The sequence below is a fragment of the Dermacentor variabilis genome, chromosome 5 (assembly GCF_050947875.1).
Source record: "Dermacentor variabilis isolate Ectoservices chromosome 5, ASM5094787v1, whole genome shotgun sequence".
Lineage (NCBI taxonomy): Eukaryota > Metazoa > Arthropoda > Arachnida > Ixodida > Ixodidae > Dermacentor > Dermacentor variabilis.
In genome coordinates, this window is record NC_134572.1 from 75475081 (window position 1) to 75492623 (window position 17543).

Sequence of the window (17543 nt, forward strand, 5' to 3'; positions counted from 1 at the left end):
CGTCTGTAAAAATAATCTTTTAGACTGACAACGCGCAAAAAAATAAAGTAAAATATTAATCATGGCAAACGTAACGTATATCTGGCTTTTTCAATTGTTTTCGGCAAATTTCGCATACAAAAGCATGGCCTATGAGGTTTGAAAATGAGTTATTGTTGGTTCGAACCACAGACTCTACGAGTGGCGCTTTTCATCCTCCCCATTCAGAATAGCCTCTAATGTCCGTACTCTGTAGTGCTGTCACTGTTTCGCGCTTTCCGTATATTTTTTTTGCCGTAGAGTTTGTTTATGTTGTAGTTTCTGCTTCTGAAGTTTCTGAATAGTTTGAAACGCTGAGAGCTATGGTTCCAGCCACGTAGTTAACAGGTCTGAGCACGCGTAGCCATTGCGTTGCTCCGGCAGAGACGTAAGAGCGGCTAGGCAGTTTGCTTGTGGTTTGCTGTCATGTATTTTCTGGCAGCTACGCGCAAGATAGACGATCGGCACTACTGAAGAGGTTTTTGCAAACAAGCGCCGTCCAGGATTTCGGAAAGTGCAGCGACATGGTGCAGTGCTGCGTACCGTTTTGCAAGTCGACCCCAGGCCCATCAAAGACATGCTCGTTTCACGAGTTTCCCGTCACGATGGTTCGCTTCGAATGGCTACGACGGATTGCCCGCAAAGCCACTGGTAATACATGGGGCAGCGCCGCCTCGCACTTGGTCTCGCGCACTTGTGGCATGTCGTTGCTTATTTTCCCGTAGTCAAACGACAAGTGCTGCGACAATTCGTTTGCTATTCTTTCATTGTGTGACAGCGCATACAACTTGAGTGTTTCGATACTGTCTCTGTGCATTTGAAATAAGGTTCCGAATTGAAATAGGTGTGTCTAATTAATGCGGCTAGCATTACTAACCCCAAGTTCGTGTGCTGCGATCCAACCGCCATCACGTGACAACTTGAGCCACTGGTTGCGTGCCCCATCCTTGGCCTGTACCTCAGCATGCGTATGTACACGAATAAACAACCAAGATAAGAGCACAAATCCAGCGGTACTGGTTATGTGCCAATGAATACGTGCCGCAGTGGAAGACTTGGATGACCGAGTATGTACCATTGGTTATGTGCATATTCTTGGTTAATGCTCTGAAATGAGTACGTACTTACCCGAATAGACAAACGGAACAAGAACATTCTGTGCCACTAAATATGTGACCGAGTAGACAATTGGGCCACTGAGTAGGTGCCGCTGGATGCGTGCCCATTCTTGGCAATTCCACAGAATGGATATGTACCCAAATAGACGAGCAGGGTAATGAGCAAAAAGTGAAATCAGCTACAGAAGCAGCTGTGTCTGCAAAAAGAATTGAAGTGAACAAACTTGGACTTGAGCATGCATTAAGTGAGGTTGGTTCTTCTTGCCTCTTGTCCTGTTTGAGCGTGCACTGAGTGAGGAGTGCTGAGCGACAAAGAAGGGAAGAAGTCTGGCACAGAGAAATGCATAAAAGTACATTTCATTTGTGTAATCTTGTACAAAAATTTCCATCATTAGCATTTCATTTTGGATAGCATTAGCATTTGCACAAGCATCAATTAAAGCTTTGCTCAACACAGATTATCACATAAGCATGCGATCTGTGCAGTTGGTAACGAACCTGAAGCAATCAGAATCTCGGAATGACCACTACAGATTGTAATTAAAGGCATCTTCAGCAATATGATGTGTCACTACATTGCTTGAATGCTAGTCACATTAACGTTGACAGCCACCATGAGATGAGTTCTGGAGGAATTTTATGCATTTTTATGGTGCATTTGGACAGGAACGTGTGCACAAGAGGGAGAGGCAGTGGTAGACTGTCTACTGGAGCTGTCACCTTTGCACCAGCCTGCACTTTGTAAATAATTATACCTACGTTTGTGCGTCGGGCCTCCTCTATGTAATATTTGGTGGAGTTGTGGTGTAATGACTCGGAACGGAGATTCGCAGTGGCCGCCGCTTTAGTTCTTCATCGTTGTCGCAGAAGACGGTGCCTAGTTCAGCAACGCCCGCGTTGACTCTCGTACTCGCACATCCGCGTGCTCCACGAACCTTCCGTGGTGCTGATGGCGCTGACATCGACGACTGGCTGGAGATGTATGAGCGGGTGAGCAGTTACAACAAATGGGATCCCACAGTGATGCTGGTGAACATAATTTTTTACTTGGCGGGAACAGCATGAGTGTGGTTTCAATATTGCGAAACAGAACTTAGTGAATGGGACATCTGCAAGCAGAAGCTGCGAGATCTCTTTGGAAAGCCACTGGGTCGGAATGTCATCGCCAAGAAAGAGTAGGCATCACAAGTTCAAATGTCCACTGAGGGTTACGTTGCCTATATACAAGATGTGCTGGGGCTCTGCCACAAGGCCGATACTGAAATGCCAGAGTCTGAAAAAGTCGGGCATGTCCTAAAAGGCATTGCCAATGACGCCTTCAATCTACTGATCTGTAAGAACTGTAATTCGATTAATGAGGTTATCACGAAGTGCAAGCATTTCGAGCTGGTGAAAAGCCGTCGTGTCTACCAGTCATTTGTACTGCTTCCCAATAAGGCTGCAACATCATCTTGCGAAGACCGACAGGATCCTCCTGCACGGCAGTAGCAGAAGCCGTCGGAGCAGCTGACGTAGATTGTGCGCCATGAGCTGGAAGCCATCTGTGCTGCAGCTCTGTACCCACCTGTCAATGATACATGCGCTCCTCTTGTTCAGGCTATTTTGTGCCAAGAACTCGCCAATGTCGGCTTACAATCAGTTTGCACCATGCCCAGTTCCTAACTGACCGAACATCCTTTGCTCGTGCATAACCAAAACCAATGGGTCCCTCGAAGTTCTCGCAACATGTATATAACTTTGACAGTGTGGTATAATGCTGCCATCTATATAACTTTGACAGCATGTGCTTCCCATCTGTTCCTGACGGTGACTATGTGCTGACTCCTAATGTCAATGTGCTCCTGCTGCACACAGTTGCCATGCCTCATATCATTGTGACTATTGCCAGCAACTTCAGTGCTACTGTTATCAGTAGCACTGATTGGCCACCTTATCAGTGCTACTGGTATACATCCTGATCCTGATAAGATTCACACAGTCAGGAACTTTCCTGTACCCTGCTAAGCAAAAGATGTGTGCAACCTCGTGGGCTTAAGCTCCTATTTTCGTCGGTTTGTTAAAAATTTTGCGGATATTGCCCGGCCACTGACGACCTTCTCAAGAAGGAAACGGTGTTCTTTTGGGGCCGCCAACAAGCCGACACCTTTGACACCATCATCCGCTTGTTAACGCCTCTGATACTAGGCCACTTTGGTCCATCTGCACCAACTCAAGTTCGCACAGACGCCAGTGGCCATGGCATAGGTGCTGTCCTCGCCCAACAGCAAAAAGGAGTTGAGCGCGTTATTGCCTATGCTAGTCGCCTCTTGTCCTTTTCAGAGCGCAATTTTTCTTTCACCGAGCACGGGTGCCTTGCTCTGCTGTGGGCAATGGCTAAATTTCGCCCTTACTTGTTTGGCTGCGCATTTTCTGTCATCGTGGACCACTATGCCCTGTGCTGGCTATCGTCACTGAAAGACCCAACTCGCCGCCTTGGTCGCTGGACACTCAGACTTAGGAGTATTCTTTCATTGTGATGTAGATGTCCAGCCGCTTACATCTCGACACTGACTGCTTGTCTCGTCATCCCGTTGATCCTCCTGACAACGACGAACAAGATGCCAACACTTGCCTTCTGTCCCTTTCAGACTTTCATGACATCGTTACTGAGCAGCGAAAGGACAACTCTCTGTGGTTGCTAATCGAGTTCTTGACTTCAGGACAATCAGATTGCTCAACCAGAATGTTTGTGCCCCATGACGACATTCTTTATCGGTGCAACATCAGCTCTGATGGACCAGATTTGCTGCTAGTTGTCCCTCGTCATCTCCATTCTACTGTTCTTGCTGAGCTCCACGACGCACCCACTGCCGGGCACGTTGGCACCTCCCGCACTTACGACAGAGTTCGATGTTGCTTCCTCTGGCCAGGCCTTTACTGCTCTGTACGACGTTACATTGTGGCTTGCGACTCCTGCCAGCGTAGAAGGAGGCCATTTGTGCAACCTGCTGGCCACCTTCATCCAATCAATGTTCCTACGGAGCCTTTCTTCCGCGTCGGCATGGACCTTCTTGGCTCCTTCCCCACATCGATAAAAGGGAACAAGTGGATAGCCGTTGCAACAGACTATGCCACCCGCTATGCTATTACACGTACCCTGCCCACCAGCTGTGCTACAGATGTAGCAGACTTTTTTCTTCAGGACGTAATTCTTCACCATGGCGCGCCAAGGCAGCTGCTGACAGATTGTGGCTGCTATTTCCTGTCCCAAGTTGAAGACATCATCATACCTTGCTGGTGAAGTAGCGCACGGACACGGCGAAGACACACAAGAATACACGACACTCGCTGCACTCGCAACTATTTTATTTCAGAACGTATACTTCATATTTATATACGATGATTATTTATATATATGATGATTAATCACCAACTAGCCCAACTTTCCACATTGTTGAACACATACTTCGTTCCTGCTCCACCAAACACAAGCTCGCAGCCGCATATCACCCACAAATGAACGGACTGGTTCAATGACTAAATCGCACCTTTACAGAGATGTTGTCTATGTACGTTTAAGCAGACCATCGTGATTGGGACAGCACTTTGCCCTATGTGACATTTGCATACAATTCGTCACGTCAGGATACCACCAGTTTCTTGCCATTCTACCTCTTGTTTGCTCGCCATCCCACTCTGCCTTTTGACACCCTGCTACCTTCAGTGTCGCAACACACCATGGAATATGTTCATGACGCCGTTGGTTGGGCTCGTATGCCTCGCCAGATTGCCTATGATTCACTTACAGCGGCTCGGGCATCACAAAAAGACTCGCTACGACAGTCACCACTGGAACCTCGACTTCTCTTCCGGAAATCTCGTTCTTCTATCGACTCTTAATTCACTGCATTGGCTGTCTGAAAAATTGCTGTCATGCTATACCAGGCCGTATAGGGTATTACGTTGATTAAGTGACAAACTACAAAATTGCCCTGTTGAAGACATGCCATCATCATCCCAGCTACGAACTGACGTCGTCCACATGTCCCGCTTAATGCCATACTGTTCATCTAGTTCGCTATCATTCTAACAAGCACCAGGACGGCGCTCCAGCCCCTGGGGGTTATGTTACGGTGCATTTGAACAGGACCGTGCACGCTAGAGGGAGACGAAGATAAAGTGGCAAACTGTCTACTGGAGATGTGACCTTTGTACCAGCCTACTTGTTTACCACTAACTTTTTCCTATGTAAATAGTTATACATACATTTGTGCGTCGGGCTTCCTGTTCATAACAATATACAGTGTTTCAGCTAACTTTAGCCAGAGTTTAACAATATGCTGATGCACTCTAAGACGATGCGACCAAATGCATGTTGCTCACTTTTGTATGTAGTGTGTCACGCTATCTTTGTATTTTGCCTAATTAGATAAGTAGTCAAGATTAATTAACCAACTTCTGAAGCTATGAAGTTAGGCAAAAAATTACAATTAGATAGTTCTAGAGCGCTTTGCAAAACATCCGATTAGACAGTTTCTAACTTTCTATCTATTAAGTATTAGTGTTTTTCAGCTTATGGTGGATGCCCGCGAAATAAAAAAAATTAAAAAAATACCATGTGGCATACTCACTTGCGAGCCATGATTGCAGCCCTCCCAAACTATCTGCATACAAATGAACATAGCATCTAGCAGGGCATGCTGCCACTTAAAAGGTGACAGGGCAGTGACGAAAGCTCTGGCTGTGTGATTTTCGCCAGCGATAAGCAGACGCAGTGGCAGCACACCTGGCTAAATGCTATGTTAGTGCGCAGAATACTTGGGAGCAGTGCAATCATGACGTGCAAGCGGGCATGTCTCATGGCATTTTTTTTTTTATTTCTTGGGCATCCGCACTAAGCTGAAAAACACTTATACTTGATAGAAAGACAGAAACTGTTCACTCGCATGTTTTGCAAACCGCTCTGCAACTTTATAATTGATTTTTTTTCCTAGCTTCATTTCTTCAGAAGTTCGTTAAAAAATCTTGGCTAATTATCCTATTATGCAATATACAAAAAAAGAAAAAGTGACACATTATATACAAAATTGAGCAACATGCATTTGGTCGCATTTTCTTAGAGTGCACTGGCATAATTTTGAACTCCGGCTAAAGTTAGCTGAAACACACTGCATATAATATAGTGCATGTAGCACTGGTAGAACAGTGCCTCTATGAAAAGAGTGAATGGATCAGATTTGCGTAGACAAAAGCTTTTAGCTTTTGTGTACGCAAATCGGTTTGGGTACCCAAGAAGACCTTTGCATACGCAATGTGCCACACCCGGCTTGCACGCTTTTGTATGCCTTTTTGTGTAGTTGTAAGCCCAGTGGCTTGCATCCCCTAATTTTGCATATACAACATCTAAAACTGCATATTGTATGGCTCAAGAAAGTTGCACAAACTGGAACAATATCCACCTTATACCAGCATATGGAAAACACTCCGCGTAAATTGACCCTTCGCATGCATTGCATGTCTGCAAGCACATTCCTATATGTTTTACTTACTCCATGAATGTACGCTGCTTTGTCTCTCTTTCAGCCTATTTAAGAACAGTGTCCTGGTTGTCAGCAAAGAAACTGTGCTGCTGTTTTTCTTTGTGTATGTTTTTCCTCCATTCAATTTAATCACAAAAAAACTATTGGCTATGAAAAAGGGATACCGAAGCACTGTGCACGCACTTGTAGTAAGCAATGCAAAATGACCACATTCAAAATAGCTGATGGCTTTCATGTGGCTGGTTGGAGTGAAGCTTTTCTGATAACTTTACCTGGTGGCCATGAGTGCAGGCACGAGTAACGAGCCATGGCGGCCGAGTGATCGGAGCAAAGTATGCAGTCTACATTTCCGTGAGGAGGACTTCCGCCGGGACCTCAAAAAGCGGCGTCTCCTTCCGAATGCCGTGCCGTCCATATTCCCAGGATACCCCCCTGAGATGCAGCAGACACGTCGCCTGTCATCGCCGCAAAAGAGCAAGAGTCCTGTGCGCAAGGATGTGCCACAGCAGCTGGCAAAAACTTTGGGGACTGAGGAACGTGTCGCTAAGTCACGGCGGGGACGCAAGAGAATACGGTGAGTTTGGGAAATGGCTTGTGGTGTGGATAAATACTAAAGCCACTATTGAGGGTTATTTTCTTTCTTTTCTTTCTGCTATTGTGTGCCCCACTGCGTGTACAGGCAGGCCAAAACGAAACGTCAAAGGGAAGAAATGGAGTAGAGCACATTTCATGCACAGCTATACTTGAAATTGCTATTTGCAGTGTTCAGTGTGCAATGTGGTATTGCAATAAATAGATGCTAAACACTCTCTAGTCCTAAAGCTCATGCACCTTGAATGAATCACATTGCTCTTTGAAACAGTGGCTAGTGTGGGAACGAAAATGGGTGAATTCGTTTTTTTTTTTCTATTCTGATTCGCCTGTACATTGTGAAGCATTCTGAATAGTGACAACTCATTTCGGGAGCATAATTAAAGGGTAACAGCATGAGTCTTATGTGGTGTGTTGATGTAAACAGGGCCTGTTGATGTCTTGTGTTCGATACTGAGGTCACGCTGTCCATTTGACTCTCTTTTTAGGTTGGCGAGTGCTACATCAAGCATTTTGACAGAGAATGCTCAAGGAACAGGTGAAGTCTCGAGTGCTGTGGATCAGCAAAAAGCAGAGGAGCTAGCATCAGGCAATATAGTGACTGCCACCTCATTGACTGCTGCTAACAGGAAATCGAAAAGAGTTGGTGCCTTTGCTCAGAATTCACGATCCAGAGTGGTGCACACGAAAGGTGTCGGGATTTCAGAGCCAGTCCAGGGGTTGGTGGTGTCTTCTGCTTCTGTGCCAACTGCTTCAGCTGTTGTGAGACAGCACATCCAAAGTGTGTCTTCTACATCGAGTGCAGTGCCTTGTACACAGAAGCCAGTTGCAGACACACCCACATCAAAGGTGGTTGATCAAGAGGGAATTGCAGGTGAAATGGTGGCACAGGATAAGTTGGCACAATCGGGTGTGACCACTAGTGTCACACTGGCGTCACCAGCAATTGTGACCTCCACGAGCACGCCACCAACATGTGCAACATCAAGGCTGGCAGTGGAGCCTGGGAAACGTTTGGTGCGATTAGCAGACAGTTCCATGGCCAGAATGCCTTCCTGTAAGCGAAAACTGGTGGCAGTTGTGCCTCCAGGGGTTAAACCGGAAGCACTGAAACGATTGTTGCTGAGTTCCAAGCTCCTATCAAATGCTGTATCAAGTTGTGCAACCCCGCTAACAAGCAGGTCAGTGAATGCAAGTGAAAGCAAGGTAGTGGCAACATGCTCTTCAGCAGCTACTACTGACACAGTGAGACCAGTCTATTTAAAGACACCGAAGAATGCAGCGATAGCAAGCAGAGTGGTGAATGCGAGAAGGTCTTCAAGTGGTGTTACACCTGTGGTAGAGCGAGTTGCTGCATGTAGAGCAGCTCAGTCAAGTTCTCTTATGACTGCAAAGTGTTTAGGCAGGTCGAGGCATTCAGCGAGTTCATACCTAACATCTGCCGGCAGTTCGAAGGCTCTGAGCCAGCTCTTGACTCCTGACAAGATGGTGATTGCAAGCCATCCAGAAACAGGCGGCAAGCTCCATGTGCGTACGGTGGCATCACAGACACGGCTCAACAGGCCACGGCTGCGGCACTTGTGTCAGCGTCTCAAGACGCTACAGCGAAAGTGTCTCAAGCTGCAGACCCATAAGCGACGCCTACAACAGGAGCTGTCTTCTGCACGACAGGAGGCCAAGCATGCCCAGACCCTCATCAAGGAGCTGCGCCTCACCCAGTTCCAGGCAAGATAACAAAGATGGATGTTGTCATGTTGTAGTAGTGTTTCCAGAAAAACACTCTTTCGAACTGTCAACTTAGAAGTTTCCCAACTCTTGTTATAGGGTAGTGCAGATACCATTGACACCCATTTAGCAAAATCTGTGGAACCAACTTTTTGCAGGCTTTTCCAGAAAATTAAGTAAAGGAAGCTTGCATAAATTTAGAACCAAACTAGATTACAAAAAAGTTATCGTTTGAAGTAAGCACATAAATATACATATATATACAAATTCTCAGCAGCATGACTTGAAAGATAAAGATGTAAAAAAATTGTTTGCACTGAAGACCCAACCCCTAAGGGCCCGAAACACTTTTTCAACATAGTAAGAAAACCTTGCCAATCTGCCGTAAATGCTTCTGTGAACATGTGAGCCGAATATTACCGCACTGCATGCAGCAATCTACTGCATCAACTGTATGCAGCATACTGCATACAGCAATCTACTGCATACTGCATGCAGCAATCTACTGTCAAACACAGTAAAAAATCGCTTGGTCTTGCTTTTGTAACATCGTCATGCAGCATCATCAAAAGCAGCTGGCCCGTCAACGCTATCAGCTGATTTCGTGATCGCGAGAGCATTCTCAGTAACACACAATTCCTAATTTTTTACTTAAATAAATGAAACATGTGTATATCTGCGATCAAAGAAAGACCAGAAAATCATTTTTTTTTTTTTGCACTTTGCGTAGTTGCGTCTGCTGCACGTAGCCTCTGATATGACAGCAGCGTGCTGTGTAGTGTAGTCTACCGCAGCCACCACGGGAAGCCTTGATGAGCCCTTTGACTGCCACGACACTCACTGTTTAGCCAGGGCTTTGCCCCTTTTGTCTTCTCTGCCTTCTAGCTTCTAGCATGCTAGCGAAGACTGAAAGAGAGAGAAAGCCAAGTATCAGTGCAGTAACTCCACTTCTAGTTGAAGCATTCGAAAACTCTTTGTAGCATGGGATTCATGAGATGACAGCCTTTAATTGTGAGGCTATCTACGATTAGCTAGAAAAGAGTTCAGGACCCCTTCAAACACTGCCTCAAGTGTGAGCCAAGAATTTAACTCATTGTGCCAACTTTGTCCATGAAGACAAGCAATACTGAAAGCACACCGACACTGGCAAGCACAGTCATTGGTCGTTATATATGAACTTGCTGGTCAAGTCTGTCTGCAGTTTATACATGTATCACTAATATTCCAATGTAATTGCTGGTGCTTGCATATGTACAACACTGTTAAACTGCCTGCCAGCACCTAAACTATTTCTAAGTTTTGCATCATTTCTGTCTTGCAAGGTGTGGATGTGAAGAACATGGCAGGCAGGCACGGAAAGCAGGTGGCCTGGTGCAAAAATTTTGTGATGTTCTATATATCCACATTGTATGAAACAAGAAGGTTTTCAATATTTTTAGAGTTGCATACTCTGTGTAGGCAAAAAGGTAATTCTATTTATCTAGCTGTTGATTGTAGTGAAATAAGTTCTGAGTTGCGTAGGTACTTATTTCAATCATTAAAGATAATGTAAGTGCATGTTGCGACGTGGTGCTGCTGGTTTTGTTTGAGTGCAGCATAGAGCAGGAACATGTCACTGTGATGTGGGCACCACCTCCACATGGAAGCAGGCAAAAAAACAACCCCCATGTTTTCTTTGGCTTCATTATCTGTTGGCTTCATATGGCATGTGGCTACCAAAAATCAGACCCCTCGGTCCCCCCCTCTTTTGTCGTTCATTGCATAGTGAGGGTCTTGGCTCCAGCAGGTTTGATTCCATTAGGTAGCACATGAGGGTTTATTGGCAAGCTGTGTGCTCTGAAATATAACATACTAGTACATGAAGCCAGCACTCAAAAGGATGTGCCACATTTGCCACTATGGCCATGAGTCGCGCTATTAACACTTCCAGGGTCAGATCTTCACGCAGATAAATACCAAACAATGTGAACGTGAGAACAGCTGTCGCCGTAGCTCAAAGGTGGAGCATCGCATGCGTAATATGGAGGATATGGGTTTGGCTTCCACTGGCAGCAAGTTGTTTTTTCGTCCACTTTCATTTTCCTTGACTTTTCTATTTCTGTATGATAAGTTAAAACAAATCATGTACGTGTGAGACAAAGAGGAAATACTGTGGTGAGAAAGAGCTAGACACATTTGTTCAGGAAAGAGGGCACCATGCATTCACCATACAGCAGACTCCAGTTAAACAAAACTTGTTTAAACGAAATGAAGGTACCAACTTTTGTTTGTCCCTCATAAGAACAATGTTAACAAACTTCAGTTAAATGAAACGCTTTTCCTGTGAGCGCTGCTTGAACAGAACTGGAACAAACCATACATTCTTCATGGGTGGTGAGAATACTACATAAAACATCAACTGTCCAACAACCCTATGATGTAAAATGGTGATTCTGAACTGTATAGAATCCAGTCCATCAAACGATTGCAGTGGTGTGGCGTCAGTGGTTCCTATGCGGCATTCACATTGCTTAGTTGTCACGTTCTGTGCCTCTTGATAGCACCAGACAAAAAGTGAGAGCTCAATGCACTCACACTGGCTACATAAATTTGTGTCATGAAAGTTGCAAAGTGCAGCAAAATTTCGTATACTACAGTCCCCATTGTGACAGATGACGGACAGAGAGAAGATACATGTTGTTGGGAGCACGAGCTTTTTGAAGGATTGTATGCAGATGCGTACATCTCAACAGGAACAAATGGAAGAGGTACCGTTCTAGTGGTTCAAACATCCCCACAGCACCAATTTTCCTAACAGCTGCCCCATTTTGGAACAGAAGGCATTAGAGGTTGCAGGTAGTATAATGGACATTAATTAATGATGAATGAGCAATGAGATCTGTATCAGAATACAATAGCATCGGTTTGTTCACCGCAGTAAGATAAAAAAACTCAATGCTTTTCACAAAATGATAGTTCTTGATTTTTGTGTCATTCGTTTAAACGAACCTTGGTATAAATGAAACACTTTCTTCTGTCCCTTCGAGTTCTGTTTAAGCGGCGTCTGCTGTAGTTGCTTTATGCTTATTCCTATTCATCAGCATAGCACTCGAGCAGGTTATAACCATCTGGCAACAGTGCTGCCACATTAGTGATTTTGTAGCTAGATTTGGCGACTTGGTCTGTTAAAAGGACCCTGAAACGATTTTGACGATTTTCTGCAAACGTACTGAGTCGTTAGAGTAGGCCCTTCTGATCATTAATTGACATATCTAAGTGCTCTGCATAAAGCATGTAATCTATTATAAGGTTTTAAAAATGCACATTGCTGCCGATCACAGCACACTGCTCGGCGGAATTTTAAGCCGCCCCTAACCCATATGACGGAAATTACCCATATGACGTCAGTGGGGCGAGCTATCCGATTGGCTGACCAGGGCGTGTTATCAATAATTTTTCCAATTACGGTAAACAAATGATGTTTGTAATAGTTGGAATGTTAACTTGTTTTTATAAAAAGAAAGTAACATAAAGAGAATGCACAAGAACAATTTTTCAGTACACTTAAGCACTTCTAGCACACAGCAAGTGTCGTCTGCCTGTGTTACAACGTGCTCCGTCTTTGACGAGAGCTCCGCCATCAGTGTCGGTTTGTCTTTTCGCGAGCGCTATGATTCGACTTTGTTGTGTTGTGGCGACACTGTGTCCCTCTGCAAGCCACTAGACGAGCAGACTGGCTGCAGCGCATTGGACTGCCGCTATCCGATGGGTGCCAAGATTTGTGCTATTGCGGCCGTCACTTTACACCGGAAGATTACTAACGCAATAGCGTTTCACGAGTCCGGTATTAGGGTAAACGCAAGCGCAAGGGGACAGGGCCTGGCCGTTTCCCCTTGCGTGTCGTTTCAGGGAATTAATGAAGCGCAATTTTGAATGGTCTGCACGGTGCAGCCACCTGGTGGCATAGAGCTCAATTAGACACAGTAGAAGTAGCAAAATGTATTCTTCTTTGCTGCTGGTGTAAATTTTTCGCAGGAGTGTAATCATTAAAACATTGTTTTTGTAAATGTTTAAAATGTTTTACACTTGGTTAGAGCAATACTAGCTCTTTCTTTGGCTGGTTAAGCTCTGCGCCAATGGGTGGCTGGACCGTGGAGACCGATCAGGCAGCTCACGTACATCTACGCTGAAGTTCTTGCATCATCTTGAGTTTATACCTTCACCGTTCCGTCTAAACGTTCTGCTAGTGTGTGATTGCCGGAATACCAGACATGTTTGGCGCTACGACAGAATGCTCGCAACGCACGCTGCTTCGATATCTCTCGCTTGGGGTCGATGGCCAAGCAGTTAGCAGAGAGGTTTCGCATGGGCAGGGGTGGGCTCCAAAACAACCGGAAGTGGACGATGTGGCGTCGCATCGTGACGCAGAACCAATGAAGGCAGAGCTTAGCCCCGATTGCTCGGTGAACGAGGGAAGGAGGAAAAGCATGGCTAGGGAAGAGGGTAACTTGTAATCGCTTGTAGCTCCATTAATACGCAACGCTTCACTTAAATTGTGGTGCGAATGTTCTACTTAAACTGTACCCTACGCGTCTACAAAATTTGTCGGGACCATTTCAGGGGCCCTTTAAGTGACAACTTTTTCCATTTAGCAACCAGCGACAGAAAAATCTGGCACCATATTAGCAACTTGAATGTTAAGAAAGTTGCTTCAAAAACTGTTTTATAGAACGTACTTCGCCTCATAGTGCATTCTAGAAAGGCAGCACATGTACTCTGTGATCCTGATGAAGCAACTGCGCTCTGCACTGATGAAAGCTGTAAATTGTGGTTAGCTGAACCACTTTCACATAGTACTTACAAAATGCTTGTTTCCCTATTCTTTACAAAACCTGTTACAATGGGTGTTGACACTACAGTTGCTGCAGTTTCACTAATTACCTTCGATTGGTAAACATTAGCAGGCACAGCAGTAAATTAAATTACCATTTGTAGTTAACTTTCTGGTCGCATCTAGGACACAGCAGGTGAATAATATGACATGTCAGCTGTAGAAAATAGTACATGTTGTGTAGTGGCTGGGATCATTCATGTAATGTGCACGTAAATATTCATGCACCACTTTTGTTTCTCACGGCTCTCAGATAAATGAATTCTACACACAGCTTTCAATTGAAACAAGAGGTGGCAATGCAGTATTCAACCTGTGTAGGGTCACGTAATTGATATTGCTGTGATAACAACCTGAACAAGCAGGTGCCCCAGAATTCAGTTCTCTCACGGGTGCCTCAAGATATTTAGGCATAACCTCTACAAGACACATTTTCGTGCTGAGAAAATGCAATTACCCATATTCTCTTGAATGGTGCTGGATTTGTAACCATAGAGTCTGAAGCTAAACGCAAAATTTTCTTTATCATCCCTAGTTTTGTATATTAGTAAAGCTAGAGCTTTGCGCAGCATGCTGGTAAATTGACTGTTCATGCATCACATGCATGAACATTGGAAGAACGTAAAATGTTTCAGTAGATGTGCTACATCATGTTAGTGTCTTTTATATTGTTCAACAGGCTACATTATTTAACCTCTTCAGTGTTACTGACATGCTGGTACATTTTCGCATTTCTCTCCCACCATGTTACTGACCTGATAGAATTGCGAGGACCATACCAAAAGAGCCGTCTGTGTAATTCTTTCTCATCTGCATAACGAAAAATAAATTATTTTGTTTGTTTTATAATATGTGAGAGAAAATGCCCGACACTGGAGGTGCGTCACCTTTCAAAAAACCGTATCACTGAAAGGGTTAAAGTCACTCAACAATTTTAGTGACATTGCAGTAGAATTCAGTGATAATTTGGGGACTCCTTCGCATTGGTTTAGCAACAGGCTAAAAAAAAAAGTTGGCAACACTCTTGGAAAAGCAGGCATAGAAACAGTCTGTTCAGATGTTTCTGGAAAATAAAAGTTGATTGATTGATTGATTGATTGATTGATTGATTGATATTATATTTTTATGTGGTGTGGAAGCCCATAACTTTGTGTCAGTATATCCAGAGTGCTTCATATGGAGAACAAAAACCATGCACATCAGCCAGCACTCGTTAGCTCTTTTCAAGCAGGAATTTCTTATCAGAAAGATGTGTTGTTAATGCTACTGATGATTTGTTATGGTTGATTGTGTACATGTTCACATGTGTTTGTGTGAGGAATGTCTTTCTTTTCCCTTCTGAAACCAGAACTGTCTCTTTTTTTAATGTAGGAAGGAGTGGCCAGTGGTGATGCACGCTGCCTTTTCCTAGAGGAGCAGCTCCGTTGTCTGGGCCAGACCAAGCACCGGTGGCGAGAGGAGACACTGCAGTGCTGCCTCCTGTGGCACACGCTGTCCCCACGCGGCTACCGCCTCATATCTCAATCTGGGCTGCTCTTGCTGCCGAGTTGTTCCACTTTGAAGCGCCACGTTGATGCGATTGGTGATGGTGTTGCTTCGTTAAGGGAACCACCTTCTCCCACCGGAGACACGTTGCCCAGCGTCGAGGACATAGACGACATTCGCCAGCTCCCAGACATTGTAGACTTCCATTTAACGGAGCCAGGAACGGATGCAGTATCAGATAGTGCAGGGGAGGTAGGTCCGTGTATCGATGCTGATAACACTGCTAAAGTGAATTTGTCTGCTGAGACTGCAGCGCAGGATAGTAGTGTCAGTTGTGCGAGTCCTGACCTGCAAGCAGAAGGAACAGTATCTTCCACGGAAGATGCATCCTTGGTTGCGTGCTCAGGAAGTGCCCAGGCTTCTCCAAGTGGGAAAGACTCCTTGGCTCACCATGGCATCATGAACAGATTCAAGCTGCTTGGAGAAAATCCTTCAGCACAGGAGGGTGAGCAGGTGGTACAGGTGATTTACTCGAAACCATCAGACATCTTGGATGATGTTCACGTAGTTGACAGCGTTACACAAGGTGCTAGAGATACCGCAGCTCCCACCGAATCACACCTACTTTCCTTGGCAAACAGGCTTGCTGTTCCAGAGTCTGCAGATGAACTTGTGGAAAAAAACAGTTGCGGAGACTCTAATAATGCTGAGCAAATAGATGGCTTTGAACCCACCACAGTGTTTACTGTGCCATCAAAATGGCTGACCTTTGCAGCAGACAAGCCTTCTGATTGTGCACAAATTGTGACAATGCAAACAAAGAAAAAGGAAGCCGTGTTATCAACTAGCATAAAAAACAAATGTCGGCAACCAGTGGCAAAGCCAAATGTACTGTGCCGCAGGCCTTCTAGGATGAAGCTAGTTTCCTCCAAGGTTAGGAAAAACGTTTCAGTAGCTGAATGTTCTGCTAACTTACACCAGTCATCAAAATCTTCTTCTTGTACAGAGTCTGCAAGTGTAGCAGAGGAAACAGCAGACTTTCTGTCAGAGGACAATCGGCTGGAAGAGCTGGCTTCCCCTCCCAAAGATCTAGCTGAGCTTTTGAACATTGTGGGTGCTGACACTAATTCTGAAAGGATGGCATCTGCAATTAATGCATGGAGTTCTGCTCAAGGCATTGTTATGAACAGTGGAGCACAGCAACTTCCATCACTGGACACAAACTCTCAAGATCAAGCGGTGGAGCTGCCTGCACAGAGCTCGCCCATTATCAGCATCGAGGGAGTAATTCCTGGCAATGACGCACAAGTTCTGAAAATGATCTACGTAGAGCCATCTGCTCTCGACGGTGGTCTCTACGAAACTTTACATGAGGTGGTGCCAAAAGCCACGGCAGAGTCTTCGGGTGAGGGAAATCAGGTTTTTCAAATACTCTATGTTTGCACTCCAGCAAGTGCGGAAGCAGGTCAGTGATGCATGTTCAGCAACTTAACATATGTTGCAGACGTTGTGTGCAAGCACTATGTACATAACTCTCTCTTATGTACATAAGAGAGAGAGAGAGATTAGAGCAAGGAAAGGCAAGAAAGTCAACTAGATGCACATTCAGCTTGCTACCCTGTAGAAGGGGGAGGGAAGAAAGAAAGGAGAGAAAACACTCAGGGTATGCTATGTAAGCTAGTCAGTCAGTCGCTGAGGTCTGTTGACTTCAGGAACTGCTGCACTGCACAAGTCGCTTTCTGAGCTTGCTATGCATCTGGCCAGGGTCTAAGGACCTCTGTCACCAAGAATGATCGTGAGTCCAAGTGATATAACGCGGCATAGAGATGAAGCCGCTAGTCATCATAGCGGGGACAGTTACAGACAAGATTTTTTATAGACTTGTCACACTTGCTATCATCGCATGAAGGTGTTCCACCCATCCCAACCTTTCAAGGTTGTCTTAGCCTTTCCGGAACAGCGGCACGCGGTTGTTTTCTATTGTCATTAAACAAGTGCTGACGTGATCTTTTGACTTGTCATATTTTCACGTTCAGTGAATTTCAGAACACTCAACTCTATAAAGGAATACTCCCAAGCATTAGAGCAGCCTAAAGAATTTGCTATAATACTTGTTTCTCAGAACCAGTTTTGGTATCGGTGCCCAGGTGGTGGATGGGTCTTGGTCATGATGTCATGACAGACTGTCTTGTCCCATTCCTGCATTCGCGGTGGCTG

General features: G+C 45.0%; 1 protein-coding gene across 1 annotated transcript; it reads left to right on the forward strand.

The window, feature by feature from the left end:
- The first annotated feature begins 177 nt into the window (after nt 1-177).
- LOC142582815 (uncharacterized) lies at nt 178-17332 on the forward strand. The gene is made up of 4 exons (XM_075692873.1): nt 178-669; nt 6947-7229; nt 7735-8971; nt 15213-17332. Exons 1-4 carry the CDS (start codon nt 543-545, stop codon nt 16797-16799), a joined length of 3234 nt encoding a protein of 1077 aa, XP_075548988.1. The 5' UTR covers nt 178-542; the 3' UTR covers nt 16800-17332.
- Nucleotides 17333-17543: the final 211 nt, after the last annotated feature.